At 52.3% G+C, this 21,494-nt stretch overlaps 1 protein-coding gene across 1 annotated transcript; it reads right to left on the bottom strand.

The window, feature by feature from the left end:
- Positions 1-7,314: 7,314 nt before the first annotated feature.
- On the bottom strand, positions 7,315-9,680 carry LOC108518852 (immunoglobulin superfamily DCC subclass member 3-like). Its single transcript, XM_017857539.1, has 3 exons — positions 9,420-9,680; positions 7,894-8,196; positions 7,315-7,412 (listed from the first exon to the last, which is right to left on the bottom strand). Exons 1-2 carry the CDS (start codon positions 9,460-9,462, stop codon positions 7,985-7,987), a joined length of 255 nt encoding a protein of 84 aa, XP_017713028.1. The 5' UTR covers positions 9,463-9,680; the 3' UTR covers positions 7,315-7,412; positions 7,894-7,984.
- Positions 9,681-21,494: the final 11,814 nt, after the last annotated feature.

The following is a 21,494-nucleotide window of genomic DNA, read 5'->3' as shown; positions in this document are numbered from 1 at the left end:
GCTTTAGAGCATGGCAGAGCTGGATGAGGAGGGACTGTGGTGCCCTGGATGCCATAGGCTGGTAGAGGGAGAAGTGGGAAACAAGTGCTCTTTGGACCCCAAGAGTTGATGGAAGGGAGATGGGGGATGCTGCCCAGCCTCTGCTCATTCTACAGGCGAGTCAAGACTGCCAAAACCCTGACTCAAACTAATCTCTTTCAAAAATAGAAATCAAATGGGTAAAGATGCCCCCTGAGGAGGAGCCAGTGCTTTGGATCTGGGAAGGGGGAAATGGGTATTTGGTTGCTCAGAGAAGCTCATATGAGCTCAGATATTTAAGACTCTTACGTTGTAGGGAGAAGGGGGGCAAGGAACTCAGCACCCCTTTTGCCCACCTGCCCACTTGGACCACAGGGAATGCAGGTCGCCTGTCCCTGGGCAGAGCTCAGCTTGGGCACGAGGAGACTGAGACAGATTTTAGACTGGAGGGCTTCAGGTTGTGAGACAGAGATGATGACAGCCTCTTCCCCTGCCCCCACTTTGTGGGGAACTCTTAAAGCTATGTGTCTTTGGGCAGGTTCATATTTGGATCAAGAAGAGGTGAATATATTGGATGGGGTCATGAGGCAGGAGTAACTGGGTTGGGAGTAACTCCCAGCTGGGCTTGGTTTAGTTTGAGGTTATTTGGTGTGTTGGGGGAAGGGATTCTGATTCTCCCATTTCTTGAGGTCAGGGAGGAACACAGAAACCACACCCTCTTCTCTCCCGCTATGGCCAGTCCTGCCCCTCCCTGGAGAGGGGCTGAGGGACTTTTGGTTCTTTCCTGACTCCGGGGTGACAGGGACAGGTGAGGTAGATTCTTTGGTGTATCCGGAGTTAGTGGCATCTCGGAGGGAGCCAACTTGAAGGGCCCTAGGCCAAGGCCAGCTGTTCCACGGTCACCTGAGGGTGAAGGAGGTCAGGCCCCTGGACCAAGGCCTCGAACACGCCAGCTTCCCCCACTCATTTCCTGTCACTGAATCCCCCTCACCTGGGTGGTGAGTTCAGTCTTCTCCCCCGGCTTCCCTCCACTCTGAATCTGGCCTTGACAGCCCCCAGCTCTGTCTAAGGCAGTCTGAGGCACTCCCCAGCATTCCTGGGACCCCTGTTTGCAGAGGAGGCTGCCAGGATTGGAAGGGTCAGCAGCATAGTCTGTCTGGTGCCTCCCTCTTCCTCGCATGACTCCCAACCCCTCCTCCTACTCCATGCTCCCCAGAGATGGAGAAGGGTGGACCCCTCCTCATGTTGCAGGATGGCAGGGAACTGGCTCTAGCTCATTTCTGCTGCCCTTGTCCTTGCCTTGGGAGCTCCAGTCCTCTCTTCCCGCTCATGGCCGGCCTTCTCCTGCCCCTGGAACCACACAGCTCTGAAAAGAATTGGCTTCCTCTCTCTGCCTGAGTCTCCTCACTGGCAAAATTGATTGGTTGTGGATTGGGGCTCTTTCCTGCTCTCTTTGGTCCTGTGCCACAGTGACGCAGACTGTCTCCCTGGCAGATTTCCCACATTAGCCCTTACCTGGCCCTTACCTATGTCTCCAGCCCAGGAAGAGGCAGAGGAGGCAAACGATGAGGGGAGCCAGGCCCCCATGGATGCCCACCAGAACCCCAGGCAGTGGGCTGCTCTCACCCTGGCTGCAAGAGCACCCAGCCTTGGACTCTGTGGACACTGTGACATCTGTCAGAGAGAGGACCAGGGTTGGAGGTGAAGCTCAGCCCTCCTCCTCCCTGAAGACTGGCAGCCATGGGGGCCTGCTCTGACCCCAGCCCTACTACCCTCCTACCAGACCCCACTTACCCGGAGTGGCTAGGGGCACATCACACAGTGAGACAAAGCGGGCACTATTTCCATCCCCGTTGCCATTGAATGCCTGCAGCTTGATCTCATAGAGGGCTGCTGGTTCTGCAGGAAGCAGGAGAATGTGAAGGGGACGGGCATTTATGGGCCAGGAAGCTCAGTACCTGGGGCAAGATCACACTGAGAAAGGCGGGCCTTGAGCGGCACAAGAAGGTTCAGAGCCTCACCCAGGTCTGTGTAGAGGAAGGATCTGACACTGCTGGCCAGGAGCAGGGGCCCCTCAAAATGGGCAGCAGGCAGCTTGCGGTGAAAGAGTTTGAAGCCTTGGATGGGTCCCAGCTGTGGTGGCAGCTCCCAGGAGGCCTGCACAGAGGTGGCATTGAGCACTTTGGTGGAGAAGCCCAGGGCAGCAGGGGCTGCAGAGGAAAACAAGCAAACTGGTTAGCAGTCCCCTGCCCACCTGAGGCCAGGGACTTCCCAAGGCTGGAGAGGCTGTCACTCACTGCTGCCCATGGTAGAGGCAAAGACAGGGGCAGAGTCCTGACTGGCACCCTCTGCTGAGTAGGCCCGCAAATGGGTGGTGTAGGCTGTGGCAGGCTCCAGGTTGGAGAAGACGTGCTCAGAGGTGCCTTTGTTCATGGCCTCTTGGAGCTCCGGGCCAGATGGCTCTGAGGAGCAGAGCAGCATCTTCTCAGTAGCCATGTCCCTGCACCCTCACAAACTGGAGACGAAGCCCCTCCTGGTGCGTCTGGACCAGCCAAGCCTCCAAGGAGAGCAGGGAAAGAGGCTACAGAAGTTGGAACTAAGCTGAGATAGGATGAGGATGAGGAAAGGGCCTAGAGTCAAGCTGAAAAGCAATAAGGAAGCACCAAAAAACCATGTACAGAGGCAGCCAGCCCAGAGAACCACAGGCCCAGAGGCCTGGGAAGAATCCGGGAGGGTCTGATGTCATGGAGGAGACTGGGACCCAGAGAGTGAGAGGGACTCGCCTAGGACATCAGCAGTCAGGAGCAGAGGTGGGCTGGCGCCGGGGACTCCTGGCTCCTGGCCCTGTGCTGAGCTCAAAGCCCTGTCCACCCACCCACACCCACCTCCCATAGGCTGGAGGTGCCGCACATAGCCAATGATGTCCCCACTGGAGAGGGGTGGCTCCCAGGACACTCGAATGGCAGAAGTAGAGCCAAGGCATGCAGGCCCCTGGGGACAGGGGGTGACTGGGCCCCCTGTCACAGCCAGGCGGGCACTGGCCTGATTGGAGCCTGCACTGTTCTCTGCCATGCATTGATAAATGGCCTCATCCTCAACTGAAACGCCCGCCAGCATCAGCGTACTAAAAGAGACAAACTCAGCTGCTGGGAGCCCTTTCCCACCAAGCCTTGGTGGAGTGGCCCTAGAGGAGGAGGCTGTGTGGGTGCATTACCTATAATGGAGAGGTCAGGGCAGAGCCTCCTGGGGGAGGGGAGAATTGCTGGAAGTAGAAGGTAACTTGCTGGGGGTTTGTGGATGGGTGTGGATTTTGAGATTTAGGTAGTGAGTGTTGCATGTAGGTGGGGGTGGACGCCCAGGGTGGGTAGGGGGACATACCATTGCCAGTGGGCAGTGGGGAGTGGTAAGACACGAGTACCTATTGTTGTGAGTCAGCCTGATGTTATCCCCAGGACTCAGCACCTTCCCATTCTTCAGCCAGACCAGATGGGGCTCAGGGACGCCCTGGGCCACGCAGGTGAAGATGGCACTGCTGCCAGGAGGCTTGGACAAGGACTGTGGCCACTGGACAAACTCAAGGGGAGCTGAGCAGGCAATAGCACAGAGGAAGATGCCATGAGACCCAGCCTCTTGCCTCCTGCCCTGGACCCTCTCCAGATCCAGGCTCCTGTCAGGGAGCTGGGGTCCCCCAGCACTCTCCCCACCCGGTCGGGCCCTTGGGGCTCACCCTGCACGAGCAGGACGCCCTGTGCTGTGCGCCGGACACGGGTGCCCGGCCGATTGGCAGCGCAGACATAGACACCTGAGTGCTGGACTGACACGTCGGAGATCATGAGATTCCCGGTGCCCAGAACTTGGATGCCCTCCACGCCAGTGGAGCAGCCATCTGCAAGAAGGCGTTGGGGGGTCAGGTTGGGATAGGACAAGGGCACTGGGCTCTGAGAGACGGGGCGGGGCAGCTGCACACCCAGGCGGCTCCAGGAGACAAGCGGCCGAGGGTGACCTGTGGCGATACACTCCGGCACTGCGGTCTGGTGCACTGTGAGGGTCAGGTTCTGAGGCCCGGACAGGATCTCCAGCTCCTGCAGCAGCCTTGGGAGTCCCACTGTGTGGTGGAAACAAGCAAATCAGATCAGGAAAGGAGAACCTCCTTCCAGTACTCAACTTCTACTCCAAGCACACTCTTCCAGCCCACAAATGTCACCAGACCTCAGAGGTGTGCTTTGCAGCTGCTATTCCATCTCCAACTTACAGATTTTTTAAATGACCTGCCCAAAGTCCCATGGCAGTAGCTATCAGGCTGAAGGTCTGGTGGACTGGGGGTGGGGAGACAGAGGACAGTGAGCATTCTTCTCCTACAAACCCTGTGGGTGGCCCCACCTTCCCTGGGCGCCTCACCCTGAGGGGCAGGTAGAAGCACCCACAAAGTTAGTAGGAGGCCCTCCCTCAGCATGACCAGCCTCCTAAGACCTCAGCCTGCTTAACTGCTTAGGAGGGACATAAGTGTTTTCCCAAAGTAACTCTTGTTTTGGGTCTAAATCACATCTTCATTTTATACCATGCTCCCCTGTTTCATTAGTTTATTCAACAGATCATCACTGGGGGCTCCCATGTGCCAGGCATCGCCCTCAAACTGGGAGCAGGGTTGTGAACAACATCGTGTTAAACACAGCTCTGCTTTCCCGTAGGCCTTCATCCCCATTTTCTTTATTACCTTGTATCATGTGAGGCCTTAACGTGTCTTTAACCTTTCATAAATGCCCTTTATTAAGAATGTCTCAGATAAAATGTGTTTCTAAAATGAAAGTTTCTCAAGGGCTGGTTTAATTAACATCTTTAATTATCCCTCAAGGTGTAGAATTGTGTTTTGTTCATTCATTTTTTCAGCAACTATAGATTGAAGGCCTACTTTGGGCCCTGCCTTTCTCCATTTGCCTCTTGCAAGCTGCAGTACAGGCTGTAGGCTGCCCTGGAATCTCCTGGCCTCATTCAAAGAGGCTGTGTCCTGCCTGGCCAGACAGTTCAGTGAGGGGAGGCTGAGCTACCCGGGCCAACCCCTTCCCCATGCCAGTCATTGGCTGTGAGCCCCACACGTTGTCCCATTTTGCCCTTACCACAGCCTGTGAGCTGAGTACTGTTATTTCCCCCATTTACATGAGAAGATCAAGGATCAGAGAGGTTGAGTAACTTGCTCAATGACAGAGGGACTGGCAGAACTGGGGGACTCCCTGGATCTTGGTAGCACTGAACAGCTGACAACGAGCTTCCCCTCTTTAGCCACTGTGAGCTCCTTGAAGTCTGGGAAATTCTGTCTCACCCTGGTGCATGCCCAGGGTAAGTGCCTGCCCAGGTGTGTGCAGTTGAGTGCGTTAGGGGTGAATGACTTGGGGCCTTGGTCCCCAGCTTCTGCCCCTGGGGAAGACTACTCTGACACCAGCTCCTTTAGGCAACCCTTGAGCCTTCAGTTTTTAGTTGGTCCTCTGCCCCCAACAGGCACCTGCTCCTCCTGCTAACCTCCTGTCGCTCTCCGGCCATTCATCTCCCTGCTCCGCGGGCAGCAGAATCCTATGTTTGCCCGATAGCCTTGAAAGACATAGCCTCCTGCCCTGCCCTCCTGCCCCAGACTGTGGATAGGAACAGGACGCCACAGGCCAGAGGGACCCCACCGGGCTCCTCTCTGCTCCTGCAGAAGAGCCGCTGACCCCCACCCTCGCTTCGAGTTTCTAAGTCAGTTACAGATCAGAAACACAACCGTTCCCCCTTCCCCTGCCAGTCTTCAGTTTAAAAATTATATACCAGCCGGGCACGGTGGCTCATGCCTGTAATCCCAGCACTTTGGTAAGCTGAGGCGGGCGGATCACTAGGTCGAAAGATTGAGACCATCCTGGCCAACATGGTGAAACCCTGTCTCTACTAAAAGTACAAAAATTAGCCGGGCGCGGTGGCGGGTGCCTGTACTCCCAGCTACGCGGGAGGCTGAGGCAGGAGAATCGCTTGAACCCGGGAGGCAGAGGTTGCAGTGAGCCGAGATGGCGCCACTGAACTCCAGCCTGGCGAAGGAGTGAGACCCCGTCTCAGAAAAAAGAAAAGATACAGCCTTCGGTGAAATTTTGTCGGAGATGCTTTGAAAGTTCGTCCAGACGCCGCGGTGGTGCCCGGTGGTACACTTGCTTATTTATACCCTGGAGCCCCCTAGTGGCCGATTCAGGCATGACTTTCCCTCACAAACACCTGTGGCATCTCCAGTTTAGGCGGGGTCTAACCTGCCTCTCCTGCTAGGCACCAGCCCCTCATAGGCTCTGCTGCGGCCTTCACTTTGGGCACAAAACTGTCCCACCCCACTTGGCCTGCAAGTGGGGTCACCCTGGGTGTTTCATCTCAGGTACAAAGCTATTTTCATCCTCACCCCAAGAAGGAGACGTGCAAATGTCCATGCACACATGCACATGTACATGCAAGCACAGACACATACACAAACATATGCACATCTACACGCCATGTGTATGAGGGCCACGTGTTCAAGACACAGGCTGACTCAGCCCCAACGCTAGACCCTCTAGAGCTCCCACTGCCCTCTGGATCAAGTCCAAACTCCTTTCACGGTATGCCTTGCCTACCCACCAACATTAACTTTGCTACCCTGAATTCTGCCCATTCTGTGGTCCAGCAACACAGAACTGCCTGTGTGAACTTTGTTGTTCTCCCTTGTGCATTTGTTCAAGGAAATGCCCCGCCCTGCCCTCCTGACCTTGGCTTGCCTCTCTCCACTCACCCTTCAACATCCAGCTTGGGATAGCTTACTCCAGGAGCCCCTGACAATCCTTGCCCACAGCCTAAGCCTAGGTTCCCACAGAACCACCTTCTCTCTCAGGTTGTGAGCTCCAGGAAGCCAGGGATGGCTCAAGCCTGCTGCCGTCCCACACCTGGCACAGTGCTTAACATGTCATAGGTGCTCAAAATGCCTGCCTGTCCCATGTACAACCACAGCAATGATACCCTCCTCTCTGCCCAGTGCCCACACTGGGCCTGGCTTACTGCTCAGGGTCAGCTGGGCATCCTGGCTGTGGCAGGTACTGGCCATATTCCATGCCACGCAGCAGTAGGTTCCCACGTCCGCCTGGCTCACACTGGTGATGTGGAGGATGCCACTAAGCAGCAGTGTGACCCTGAGGATACAGAGGTCAGGGCTCCATGGCCTGTGCCCTGGCTCACAACCCGCCATCCCATTGCACTGCTAGCAGGTGCTCACCGGTGGTTGGCAGTATTCAGGGCTGTGCCATTGTGCTCCCAGGAAATGGATGGTTCAGGCAACCCCTGGATCAGGCACTGGAAACGAGCAACTCCACCCCGCTCCACCTCAACAGATTCTGGATGTTGGTGGAAGCGGGACAGACCTAGAGGATGGGGGGAGGCGCTTGGGCACCTGCAGACTGGCCCTGGGCTATCCCCCCACAACCAAGTCCCAGGGCCGGGCCCCACCTCTATGCCCACATCTGCCACTTCCTCTTCAGTATGGAGCCCTGCAGCCTCATGTCTAGGACTTCTGTGGGCTATAAGCACTTTGCCTTCCTCCATTACAAAAATTTTAAATCATAGTTTACAATGGCATTGGAATATAGACAAATATAATCCAGTCTGGACTCATTTTTGCATATTTATTATTATATTCATTTTTTTCTTCTGGTTTTGAGGAAGTTAAAACATTTTTGTGGGCCCCTAAAAGAATCAGAGGCTCTACCAGTGTGTACACTGTGTCTAATGGCTGGGCTGGCCCTGCTCAGGCCCACTCTCAGCAACTCTGGATCCCATGGGTGCCTTCTGTGGGTGCCCCACGCACTTTCATCTCCCAATCCCAGGAGCAGTCCTGTCACTTACTTGCCAGCTGTACCCGGGCCCGTTGGCTCACCAGCCACCCGTAGCAGTTCTGCGCCACGCAGTGGTACTCGTGGGCACTGGAAAGGAGGCTCTAGTGGGAAGGCAGGGCAGCCAGGTGCAGGGAGCCATCTGGCATCAGGGTGGCACCGCTGTCATTGGCTAAGGCCAGCCCATCCCGCTGCCAAGAAATGGACACGGGCGGCTCACCCTCTACCTGGCAGGGCAGCACCAGTGGGTGCTCCCGCACAGCCACTGTGTCCCTCGGCTCCTGCACGAAGGCCAGCTCAGAGCCTGCAGCATGGCCTGTAGGGACAGCCAGCACAGCCTAGACACGGCGGCCCCCTGTGGGCCACCCTCTGACCACCACCTCCCTGATGGCTTTGACTCCCTCCCAGCTTTGGCAAGGGGCAAGGGACAGGACTTGACTTTAGGGAGACTTTGAGGCAGCAAAGGAGGAACAGGGAAGAGAGGGCAGGGCCCGGCCATCTGAGGAGCACGGGGGGCCACTGGCCGGCTGGCGGGTGCGGTGTGGGCCTGGCAGGCTGGCTGTGATTGATGGCCTCCTTCAGCTGGGCCCTGGCAACGGGGAGGGGGCGGGGTGGGCAGAATGGTGAGGTCAGGGGCTGAGGCGTGGGCATTGTGCTCCCCAGGGGACAATGGGAATGCCCCCTCCCTCCCCTGCCGGCCCCTCTGCCTGTCTGCCTGCAGGGTCAGCTTCCCAGGACTCCTGGCTCTCCTCCTTCCCCCTCCCGCCACCAGGACCCTGGCCTCTGAATAGGGAAGGAAGACACTTACACTCACACACACTCACTCACGGACACACACACACTGGGATTAAAAATCACAACCTCTTTGGCCACCAGGTCTTCTAGATACAGACAGATTCCATCCCAGACACACACTCAAGGAGGCCCCAAACACAGGTAACATGTAGATGTCCCTACAGACTCAAAGTCACAAATACATAAGCACAGGGCCACAGACACTAATGGCACAGGCCCAGAAATGCATGAGCAGAGCTGTGAACCTACATACACAGCCCCCCTTCCCACACACCCCCATCAATACAATAACTCAGCCTGTGAGGCTGAGCCAGGACCCCCGGCAGATGGGGTGGATGGACGGGCAGACAGAGCCTCCAAAGGGCACATGGGCAGGGGCTGAGCCAGCCTCAGTTGGCTCAAGGACATCTGTGCGGAAGCCTCTGGGGCCCTGCCTCTGCATGCCCCGCAGTCTGCTTAGCCACTTGCCTCACGTGGCCCCCAGGTCCCCTTCTAGCCACTGCGCCCCAAAGCCTGGGCTCCTAGAGCCCCCCATGGCTCTTCCGCAGCCCTGCCTGCCCCTTCTGAGGGCTCACCCCTCTCCTCTGCTGTCCTCAGGGTTTCTCCACCTCCACTCCGGCCACCTCCATCCCTCTGCTCCCCCCAACTTTTCCCCCCAACTCTCCCACCCCTATGCCTGCCTCTTTTTCTTCCCCATCCCTCTGCCCTGGTTTTCCCCATGGCCCCCATGGCCCAGCCTCTTACCACAGTCTGGGAGCAGCAGCAGCAGCAGCAGCAGCAGCCCCATGTCCCTGCCAGGCCTGGCCCCTTGGCCTGGGCGACTTCCCCAGCAGCCCCAGTCTCCTGCCTTCAGCCTGGGGGCCCTTAGGCTGTGGGCATTCCCCACCCCGCACTCTGGCGCACAGTGTGGGGCCCTGGTCTTGCTTTGGAGAGCCCAGGTTCTGGGGCACCAAGGTCTGGGGTCAAGGCTGAAGGTTACCGTCCTTCTCTTCGCGCTCCTGCAGCTGGGTCTCTCTCAGCCTGAGCCCCTCCCCACTCCTATCCTCACTGTCCCTCCTCCCAGGGCCAGGACCCAGACACCGAGACAATTGGGGCGGGGAAAGCGGAGTGGGGGGAGGGCCAATGACAGCGGGGCAAAGTTGGGGGTTCAAACCCGCCCCTTTCTCAGCTTCCAGAAATCTCTCCCAGCCCATCACCCACCCCTTACTCCTTCTCAAACTTTGAATGAGAGTGAAGTTCTAGGAGGAGTTGGGGCATCTGGTTCCCCAAGCCCATCCCTGGGAATCCACGTTCTGGACAGGGATGGCTTGGAGTCTGATTTGGGGGTCCTGGGGAAGGGTGCAGAGCTCCCACCCTCCTAGTAGAGTCGCTGTCCCAGGTGCTGAGCCCGGGCCTGAAGTGGGGGACCTCATCCCATTAGGGCGGTCCCAGCCCCAGCAGCCCCAGCACCATTCATAGTGTCATTTTCCAAAGCTGTTCTCTCTATTCTGATTGGGACAATGGATTGGGGCCGCCAGGGGCCGGGAGGCTGCCAACCAGCGGGAGGTGGAAGACCAGCCCCATCCTAAAGAGAAGAAAGTAACCCAGGCCTCCCGCCCCTTGCCAGGCTGACCACCTAAAACACGCAAAAAGAGGGACTACCCTTCCGCCAAAGGAGCCTGGGACTCGGGCAAGAGCTGACTTTAAGACTTGCTATTTCTGCAGGATGCCCTCCCCTAAACGCCACCCTCCTGAAAAAGAGTATAGCTTAGGAAAGGTGACAGGGGTACTAGAGATGTATGGGAGTATCTGTGAGAGGTGATAAGGAGAAAGGCTGGGCTGGGGGAGTTTCGTGTGGCAGAGAATGAGGCCCCATCACCCAGCTTCCAACCTGAGGAGCTCCAGCCTATCTGGCCCCCAACTCAGTCTCCCCCTGAATCCCGGTCCCCTTGCCCGCTCCCATCAGCCTCGGCATCTGGCCTTGCCCTGCCCACTTGAGGCTGCCCCTTGCCTCTTCAGCACAAGCTCTCGCCCTCAGTCTTCGTCCCCGCTTGCTCACTGTCTCTCTGGCTTGTCCCACCTTGCTCACAGGCTGCAGAATCAACTCAGGCCATTGTCCCTCCCAACTCAGCCTCCTCCTCCCAGACAGCAGTCCTTGGTGTCTGTGTCCCAGGACGGGGCTACCCCTAGCAGACACCTCTGTGGGACAGGAGAGCGAGCAGCCTCCCCCTGGGGCCTCCTCATCCCAGCCCTGCATCTCTCTGTCCCGGAGCCTCCTATGAGGGTTCCCGCTGCTTTCCCAGAGGGGCCTCCTAAGTCATGGCGGTGGCCTGGGTAGGGAAATGTGTATAGGCCCTGGGGTCAGATGTGGAACAAATCACTTAGTAGCTGCGTGTCCTTGTGTAGGCAAATTTACCTTTCTTTTTTTTCTTTTTCTTTTCTTTCTTTCTTTTTTGAGACAGAGTCTCACACTGTCGCCTGGGCTGGAGTACAGTGGTGTGATCTCCGCTCGCTGCAACTTCCGCCTCTGGGTTCAAGTGATTCTCCTGTCAAGTGATTCTCACTTGAACCTCTGGGTTCAAGTGATGCCCCTGAGTAGCTGGGATTACAGGTGCCCGCCACCATGCCCGCCTAATGTTTTGTATTTTTAGTAGAGACGGAGTTTCTCCATGTTGGCCAGACTGGTCTTAAACTCCTGACAGGTGATCCGCCCACCTCGGCCTCCCGAAGTGGTGGGATTACAGGCATGAGCCACTGCGCCCGACCTATTCTGTGACCTTATAAGAGAAGGAGAGATCTCTCCATGTGCACATACCAAGGAAAGGCGTGTGGTGACTCCATGGGAACGCAGGCCTCTGCAAGCCAGGGAGGGGCCCTCGCCGGGAACGGGATTGGCCGGCACCTTCAGCTTGGACTTTCCAGCCTCCAGAACTGTGAGAAATAAAGTCCTGTTGTTTAAGCCATCTAGTGTCTGGTGTTGTGGCAGCCCGAGCTGACTCAGACATCCCATCTTCCTGGCCAGCTTCCCCTGCTGCTGTCAGAACTGCCCACTCTCCAACAGCTACTGAGAAGATGCATCACTGACTGTACCACTTGCCTGTCATCTCCAAATCCTCACTCCAGCATTGCTCACAGGACAAAGAATGACCCATACAGGAGACCTGGTCTAAGGATGTCACTAAACAGCCATCCTGTCTTAGCCTCACTAGGCTCTTCTGCTCCCTTCGCCTCTCTGCCATCTGCTTACCTGTAAGAGGGGAGAAGCAAGACCTGCCTTTCACAGTTGCAAGGACAAAGCAAAACGTGGTGCTAAGGGCCAAACACTTCCTCTTTTTTTAGAAGAGATAAATCTATTTTTTGAGACAGGGTCTCACTCTGTTGCCCAAGCTGGAGTGCAGTGGCAAGATCACAGCTCACTGCAACCTCCACCTCCTGGGCTCAAGTGATTCTCCCACCTCAGCCTCCCGAGTAGCTGGGACTGCAGGTGTGTGTTACCATGCTGGGCTATTTTAAAAATTTTGGGTAGGTATGTAGAGATAGGGTCTCACTATATTGCCCAGGCTGGTCTTGAACTCCCAGACTCAAGCTGTCTTCCCACTTCAGCCTCCCAAAGTGCTGGGATTATAGGCGTGAGCCACCGTGACTGGCCCACTTCCTCTTTTTTCTAGGAACAGCTTTACTGAGATACAATTTACATAGCAGAAATTTCACCCATCACCCTTTTAAGGAATTCAGTGGCTTTCCGTATATTTTCAGAGTTGCACAGCCATTACCACAATCTATTTTAAAACATTTCATCACCCCAAAAAGAAACTTAGTACTCACTAACATTCACTCCCCATCTGCCCTCTCTCAGCCCCTGCCAATCACCATTCTACTTTCTGTTTCTATGAATGTGACTGACTACTCTGGGTACCTCATAGACAGTGGAAACATACGATATTTGTCCTTACGTGTCTGGCTTATTTCACTTAGCGTAATGTCTTTAAGTTTCATCCATGTTGTAGCCTGTCTCAGAACTTCATTCTTTTTAATCCCTGAATAAGATTCCATTGCATGGATAGACTACATTTTGTTTATCAGCCCATCAGGAGACTGACATTTGGGTTGTTTCCACTTTTTGGCTATTATGGGCAATGCTGCTACAAACATCTGTGGATAAGTTTTTGTGTGGACGGATGTCTTCTGTTCTCCTGGGCATGCGCCTAGGAATGGAGTTGCTGGATCACATGGTAACTGTATTTTGAGGAACTGCCAAACTGTCTTCCACAGTGACTGCAGCATTTTACATTCCAAGCACTTCTTTTTATAACACTCAGGATAGGAGTTAACTTTTATTGGTCCCAGGACCCTTTGAGAATTTGATTAAAGCCTCCCTCCTGCCACCAAGAGGATAGACCCACACTCCCTGGGACACTGGCAAACGCCGTCCTGACGCAGGCAAGGAAACTCCATCCCAGGGGTGGAGCCCGGAATCGCCTTGGAACTCAGGAAACGCCGCCCAGATGGACTTGCTGAGAGCTGCCCTCCTTCCCTCCCTCTCCAACAATTGCCTATTGGCTCAACCCCGAATAGTCCTCTGGCGTCATCTGAGGTTTCACAGCTGCCCAGGCTTTCCTGGAATAACGTCCCTGGAAAGTCTCAGCTGGCAGATAGAATCCCCCCAAAAGTCCCCAAGCACGCCCAGGACACTGTCTCCTTTCCCAGCCACCTCCTCTCTTCTCTCAGCCTGGTCCTCTGCCTCTCTCCGAGCCTTTTTTCTGCCTCTTCCCTTCTCTGTCCATCTCCATCGGCCTTCCCATCTGTGGTCGGCAGAATAGGACCCTGGAGAGATCCAAGTCCTCATCCCCGGAACCTACGAATGTGCTAAATTACATGGCAGGGGGGAATTAAGGTTGCTACAGCTGATCTTAAAGAGGTGCTCCGGGATTATTCAGGTGGGCCCAATGTCATCATGAGGGTCCTTAAAAGCGGAAGAGGAAGGCGGAAGAGAGAAGATGGAGAGGTGGCCGCAGAGGAGAGTCAGAGACGTGATGTGCAGGAGGAAGGGGCCACAAGCCAAGGACGCCGGGTGGCCTCTAGAAACCGGAAAAGGTGAGGAAGCACATGCTCCCCTAGAGCCTCCAGAAGGGAACATAGCCCTGCCAACGCCGATTTTAGGCCAGAGAGCCCTGTCAGGCGTCTGACTGCAAAGCTATGAGATCAGACATTCATGTCTGAAGCCCTTATGTCTATGGTAATCTGTTACAGCCCCCGCAGGAAACGCACTACTCCTGTGGGCTCCGTCTCTGATGTTCAATCTGGGGCGCTGCATTTCACACCGGCTTTCATGCGTGTCTCCCCCGGAGCAAGCTCCAGGAGGGCGGGGCTTTGTGGTGCTCCCAGCTGTGTACCCTGAGCAGAGTCTGGCATACGAAGGGCTCTCAGTTAATGTTTGTTAAGGGTAGGAGGTGCCAGGCGCGGTGGCCGCACCTGTAATCCCAGTGCTTGATCACTTGAGGTCAGCCTGGGCAACAGGGCAAACCCATCTTTACAAAAAATTAGCCGAGCACCTGTAGTCCCAGCTACTCGGGAGGCTGAGTCAGGAGGTTCATTTGAGCCTGGGAGGCAGAGGTTGCAGTGAGCCAAGAAAGTGCCCTGCACGCCAGCCTGGGTGACAGAGTGAGGACCCTGTCTCAATAAAGGAAAAAAAAAAAAAATTACAAACGTTTTCTTCATAACCACAATGCCTTTATCATATATAACAAAATTCCTTAATAATTCCTTAATATCATCTGATACCTAGTCCTTAACCAAATATCCCTGGTTGTCTCAAAAATGTCTTTCTACTGTTTTTCTGTTTTGAATCAAGAACAAGGTTTATACACTGCATTTGATTATTGTGTCCCTTAATGATTTTATCAAAGGCAAACACTCCCAACCCTCACCCTTATATGTCATTGAATTGTTGAAGAGACTGCATAAATTTTCCAGTAAAATTTTGCATGTTCTGGGATCTTATTTTTTTTCTGTGTGTGTGCTATTGAATATGTTTCTCTATAAATGGATGTTGGCTCAGAGGCTTGGTTTATTCAGATTCCACTTTTAGGCAAGAAGACTTTATTGGTGTTGAGTCTGTCATATATGATTTTATTTTATGCCTGTTATTGATTATGGGAGAATAACATTTTGTGCCTGCTAGTGTGATCTTACAGTCCTGCCCAGCAACCCTGAGTAGCAAGGAGAGTCACTGGCGCCATAACTCAAGGCTCACACGACTGCAAGTCTCAATGCACTCAACGCAGGTTTACCGCATTCTCAGGTGACTGACCATCACTAGTTCCCTATCCCCAGAGTACGTCACAGCAGAAACCGCTTCCACAAAATACTGGCCAGGCAGCGGCCGCCACAGTAGCTGGACTACAGCGCCTGCCACTACGCCTGGCTAAATTTTTTTTTTTGTATTTTTAGTAGAGACAGGGTTTCACCATGTTAGCCAGGATGGTGTCAATCTGCTGACCTTGTGATATCCACCCACCCTGGCCTCCCAAAGTACTGGGATTACAGGCGTGAGCCACCGTGCCTGGCCTATTGGTGGTATTTTATGCTGCACACTGCATTCAGGAGATGCACAATATCTGGTTGTGCTGTTAGTGATTCTAAAATTGATTAGGGGCTACAGGTGTTGATAACCTGACCCCTCCAAGATGCCTTGTCAACCTTTTCTTTTTTTAATTTTTTTTTTTTTTTTTTTTTGAGATGGAGTTTCACTCTTCTTGCCAAGGCTGGAGTGCAATGGTGCCATCTTCAACTCACTGCAACCCCCATCTCCTGGGTTCAAGTGATTCTCCTGCCTCAGCCTCCTAAGTAGCTGGGATTACAGGCACCCACCACCACGCTCAGCTAATTTCGTATTTTTAGTAGAGACGGGGTTTCATCATGTTGGCCAGGCTGGTCTCAAACCCCTGACCTCAGGTGATCTGCCTGCCTTGGCCTTCCAAAGTGCTGGCATTACAGGCGTAAGCCACCATGCCTGGCCCCTCGTCAACCTTTTCTTTCTTTCTTCTTTTTTTTTTTTTTAAGAGATGAGGTCTCCCTGTGTTGCCCAGGCTGGAGTGTGGTGGCTATTCACGGGCACAATCATAGTTCTCTGCAGCTTCAAACCCCTGTGTTCAAATATTCTCCTTCTGCAGCCTCCCAAGTGGCTGGGACTACAGGCATGCGCCACCATACCCAGCCTCATCAACCTTTTATCCAATAATCGTATCTATTGGTAATAAATTGCTTGACAGTTATTTCATTAGGGGTTTCAAAATGCTGATTTTCCAGTTCTGTCATTCCTTTCTCATTTATTAACTGAAATTCTTCTGTAAAGAACGTTCCCTCATCAACTAGGACAATTTGGTAACCCTGAAATTCAGTTCACCTGGGAAAGAAGGGAGAATGCTTAGTTTTTTCCTTTGTTTGCCAATTTTCAGAGTAAGGATTTGGTACTCTGTCCAGTGTGTTTCTTTTTCTCTCTCCCTTTATCCATCTTCCCTTTAGTGGAAGTCCCTTTAGTGGGAGTCTGCACTGATACATTTTTTTTTTTTTAATTCAGTGTTTCTGGTGTAATATCTCTGAGGTTCAGTTTGTCTCTATCTTAGGCCAGTGGGAGTTCAGTGTCCGTTTGCTATTCCCCCGTTGTTATCTTTGCTTTCTGGAACCATCTGCCCCAGGCTCATTCAGAGTATTTTCTCCCCCAGACCTTAGATCAACCATTCCTCCAAGGGTTCCAGGATTTTTATTCAATTAGTTTTATTTATACTTAAATACTTTTCTTTTCTCTGGAAATATTGACCCCTAATATGTGCACTGTTATACAACACGCCATTAAATAGTTTCAAGTAATAACACCCATATTACCTTTAACAAGTACATTACCAAATGAAGTATAAGGTATCTTTATTCTTCCTTGGGGAAAAACTAAGTATTACAAAATTCTCACCATACAAAAATAAATAAATAAATAAATACAAAGATAAACTGTTCTTCATCAAAATTTAAAGCCTGGGCCAGGCGTGACGGCTCATGCCTATAATCCCAGCACTTTGGGCAGCCGAGGTGGGCAGATCATCTGAGCTCCAGAGTTTGAGACCAGCCTGGCCAACATGGTGAAGCCCTGCCTCTACTAAAAAAAAAAAATCGGCCAGGCACAGTGGCTCATGCTTGTAATCCTAACACTTTAGAAGGCCGAGGCGGGTGGATTGCCTGAGCTCAGGAGTTCGAGACCAGCCTGGGCAACAAGGTGAAACCCCCATCTCTACCAAAAAAAAAAAAAGACTGGGCGTGGTCAAGCCCTGTAAATCCCAGCACTTTCGGAAGGCTGAAGGACAGGCAAGATCACGAGGTCAGGAATCCGAGACCATCTGGCTAACATGGTGAAACCCCGTCCTCTACTAAAAAATAACAAAAAACTAGCCCGGGCCATGGTGGCGGGCTGTCCTGTAAAGTCCCAGGGGGGCCCCCCCTAAACCCTTGGGAAGGCTGAGGGCAGGAGATATAGGCGTAAATCCGGGAGGCGGAGCCTTGGCAGTAGCTGAAGATCCGGCCACTGCACTCCCCAGCCTGGGCCCTAGAGAGCCGAGACTCCGTCTCAAAAAAAAAAAAAAAAAAAAAAAAAAAATTAGCCAGGCATGGCAGCATGCGCCCATAGTCCCAGGTACTTGGGAGTCTGAGGCAGGAGAATTGGTAGAGCCCAGGTGGAGGTTGCAGTGAGCTGAGATCGCTCCACTGCACTCCAGCCTGGGTGACAGAGCAAGGCTCCGTTTAAAAAAAAAAAAATTTAGCTGAGCATGGTGGTACACACCTGTAATCCCAGCTACTTGGGAGGCTGAGACAGGAAGATCGCTTGAACCCTGGAGATGGCGGTTGCAGTGAGCCAAGATCGTGCTACTGCACTCCAGCCTCGGTGACAGAGTGAAACCCTGTCTCAGAAAAAGAAAAAAAACTTAAAACCTTTGTGCTTCAAAGGATGCTTTTGACAAGAAAGTGAAAAGACAAACAGAATCAAATATTTGCAAACTATATATCTGATAGAAAACTCATGTCCAGATTAAAATAAAAACTTGTACAACTCAATAATTAAAAGGCAAATAACCCAGTTACAAAGTGAGCAAAAAATATGAATAACCATCTCTCCAAAGAAGATCTGCAAATGGCCAGTAAACACATGAAAAGAAACTCAACCTCACTGGCCATGGGAAAATGCAAATCAAAGCCACAATGAGATACCACATCACAGCCAGCAGGATGGCTACAGTAAAAAAAGACAGATAATAACAAGTGGTGGGGATGTGGAAAAACTGGAACCCCTTATAGACTGCTGGTGGGAATGTAGAATGGTGCAGCTACTGTGGAAAATAGTTTGGTAGTTCCTTCAAAAAGTTAAACATAGAGTTACCATTTGATCTAGCAATTCCATTCCTATATATCTACCCAAGAATATTGAAAATATATGTCCACACAAAAATTTGTACATGAATGTTGATAGCAGTATTATTCAAATAACCAGAAGGCGTAAATAGCCCCAGTGTCCATCAGCAGATGAATGGATTAACAAAATGTGATAGATCCATATACTGGAATATTACATGGCCATAAAAAAGGAATGAAGCCAGGTGCAGTGGCTCGCAGCTGTAATCCCAGCACTTTGGGAGGTTAAGGCTGGTGGATCGCTTGAGCTCAGGAGTTTCTGATCAGCCTGAACAATGTGGCGAACCTCCATCTCTACAAAAAATTAAAAAGAAAATTATCTGGGCGTGGTGGGACACACCTGTAGTCCCAGCTACTAGGAAGGCTGAAGTGGAAGGATTGCTTGAACCTGGGAGGCACAGGTTGCAGTGAGCTGATATTGTGCCAGTGTACTCCAGCATGGGTGACAGAGTGAGACCCTGTCTATAAATAAATAAATAAATAAATAAATAAATAAATAAATAAGAGAGAGAGAGAGAGAGGGAAAGGAAGGAAAGAAAAAGAAAACATTTTGCTAAGTGAAAGAAGACAGACACAAAATGCACCTGAATGTGGCTCTGGATGCTTGCTGCTTTCAGAGTTCAATGAACAAGAGCAAGGTCTGGTAGAAAGTGATTTTAGGCTGGTCTGAGTGCAGTGCTGTTTATAACTCATTGATCACAACCAGTTACAAATTTCTTTGTTCCTTCTCCACTCCCACTGCTTCATTTGACTAGCCTTAAAAAAAACATTTTTTTTAAAGAAAATGATTTTATTAACCAAAACTAGTAAAGGGAAAGTGGCCGGATTCCCATCCAAAGCAACCACTTTGAGTTTTGCGGAGAAGGCAGGGATTAAAAAAAGAAAAAGAAAGAAAAAAGAAAAAAAATGGATAAGGAAGGCATGCAAGAATTGAGCTGTGTCTTGTTCTGGTGGCTAGCTTGGGTCCCAGTCCACCTGGATTTCAGGCTGGTGTCATCTCAAGAATGGCTGGATTGTTAACTAGCTACCTTGAAGTAATCTCTGGAATTTTGCAGCTGGGTCTCCGGACTTGGTTCATCTATCTCAAGATTAGCCCCTGGAACCTCTAAGAAGGCACATAATTAGACACTAGCATATAGTTAGATAAATGTGAAGGGAATACATACTGTAGGAAAGGGAGGGATGTGGAGTCTATTTTAAGGCTAAGACAGAGGCTTCTGCAGTTTTCCTCAAGATTATAACCTTAAAACTCAAGATTAAAAAAAAAAAGTTTACAGGAGGCTGAGGCAGGAGAATCACTTGAACCTGGGAGGCAGAGGTTGCAGTGAGCTGAGATCATGCCATTGCACTCCAGTCTGGGCAACAAGAGTGAAACTCTGTCTCAAATAATAATAATAATAATAATAGTAAATTAATTTTTAAAAAAATAAAGGCCGGGCATGGTGGCTCACGCCTGTAATCCCAACAGTTTGAGAGACCAAGGCAGGTGGATCACCTGAGGTCAGGAGTTTGAGACCAGCCAGGCCAAAATGGTTAAACCCTGTCTTTACTAAAAATACAAAAATTAGCCAGGTGTGGTGGCAGGCGCCTGTAATCCCAGCTACTTGGGAGGCTGAGGCAGGAGAATTGTTTGAACCCAGGGGGCAGAGCTTGCAATGAGCCGAGATGGCGCCATCGCACTCCATTCTGGGTGACAAGAACGAGACTCTGTCTCAAAAAAAAAAGAAGTTTAAGGCCCGGTGCGGTTGCTCACACCTTAATCCCAGCACTTTGTAAAGCTGAGAAGTTGGAGAATCACTCAACTCCAGGAGTTTGAGACCAGCCTGGGTAACACAGCGAAACCCCATCTCTACAGCAAATACAAAAATTAGCCGGGTGTGGTGGTGCCCATCTTTGGTCCCAGCTACCGGAGAGGCTGAGGTGGGAGGATCACTTGAACCCAGGAGACTGAAAAAAAATTTTAAATGCATTTTAAAGTTAAGGTGCCAGGTTACAAAAAAGGAACGTATGGCCAGGTGCGGAGGCTCATGCCTGTAATCCCAGCACTTTGGGAGGCTGAGGTGGGCGGATCACAACGTCAGGAGTTCGAGACCACCATCCCGGTTAACATGGTGAAACCCCCAAAAATTAGCCGGGCATGGTGGCATGTGCCTGTAGTCCCAGCTACTTGGGAGGCTGAGGCAGGAGAATCGCTTGAACCCGGGAGGCGGAGGTTGTAGTGAGCCGAGATCGCGCCACTGCACTCCAGCCTGGGTGACAGAGAGAGACTCCGTCTCAAAAAAAAAAAGGAACATGTTCTATACTTCCACTTATATGAAATGTCTACGATTAGTGGTTGCTGGGGCCTAGGGTTAGGGGTGAGTGGACAGTAAATGCTAATGAGTAGGGATTTCCTTGTGAGGTGACAAAAATGTTCTAAATTAGGTGGTGGCCGTTGATGCTCAACTTTGTGAATATACTAAAAACACTAAATTTTACACTTTAAACGGGTGAGTTTTAAAGAGGCTCTGGGAGGACAGCTCCAGGTACTCCGGCCTCGCCCCTCCATTTGTCTTTTTGGCTGGAGGCGAGGAGCTGCTGGTACAGTCCTAAGAATGGCTCCGCCCTCCCCCCCAGCCTGCCCCGCCCCTCTCGCGCGCCGGACGGGCGCCGATTTGCGCCTGTGCAGCGAGGCCGGGTTTACGTAGGCTCGAAGCACCGTCCTGCAGGATCCCGCCTGGCGGAGGCCGCCGAAGGCCGCCAGTGGGTAGGCTGGCTCTCTGCGCCTGACGCCTTTCCGTCTCCAGCAGCGCCCGAGATGGGTTTTTTTGCCAAGCTCCACGGGGCTTCTCCGGGCGTTGCGCGCGAGGGGTCTCCCGACTCTTCCTGCCCTGCCATCTCCCCGCTTGTGGGGTCGTGCGCGGCCGCCCTGGGTGTCTCCCGGCTCGCGGGTTTCCTTCCACTTCCCCTTCCCGGGGCTCACGGAAGCAGCTGCAGCCCAGTGGCGCAGGAGGGATGGGGCCGACAGAGGCGCCCGCAAACTCTTTTGGTCTAGGGCCACACGAGAAGTATTTTCTGCTTTGCAGGCCATCGGGTCTCATAAACACTCGGCCCTGCTGTTGTGGCAGGAGAGCGGACATAGACAATCATAAGGAACGAGCGCGGCTGTGTGCCAGCAGAAGTATTTATGGACACTGAAATTTGAACCCGTGTAATTTTTACGTTATGAAATAGTCTTTTGTTTTTTTTGTTTTTTTTTTTTTTTTTAACCACCTAAAATATAAAAAACAATTTTAGTGTGCTGTATGTAACAAAAACAGGCAGCATCGTTTGCTGCCTTTGAGGCAGGTTTGGGAAGGGAGCCCCTTTACCCCCAGGGAAGATTCCGCAGACACAAGGCTGAGAGTA

The sequence above is a fragment of the Rhinopithecus bieti genome, unplaced genomic scaffold, assembly GCF_001698545.2.
Source record: "Rhinopithecus bieti isolate Rb0 unplaced genomic scaffold, ASM169854v2 scaffold_45389, whole genome shotgun sequence".
NCBI lineage: Eukaryota > Metazoa > Chordata > Mammalia > Primates > Cercopithecidae > Rhinopithecus > Rhinopithecus bieti.
The sequence above is the reverse complement of the archived record's forward strand: the minus strand, read 5'-3'. Positions and strand labels throughout refer to the sequence as shown.

Excerpts from the sequence above, each read along its gene's own strand:
- LOC108518852 (XM_017857539.1), bottom strand. The coding sequence starts at position 9,462 with ATGGGGCTGCTGCTGCTGCTGCTGCTGCTGCTCCCAGACTGTG. Across the intron at positions 8,197-9,419 it reads GCTGCTGCTCCCAGACTGTG|GCCATGCTGCAGGCTCTGAG; the intron begins GTAAGAGGCTGG and ends CTGTCCCTACAG.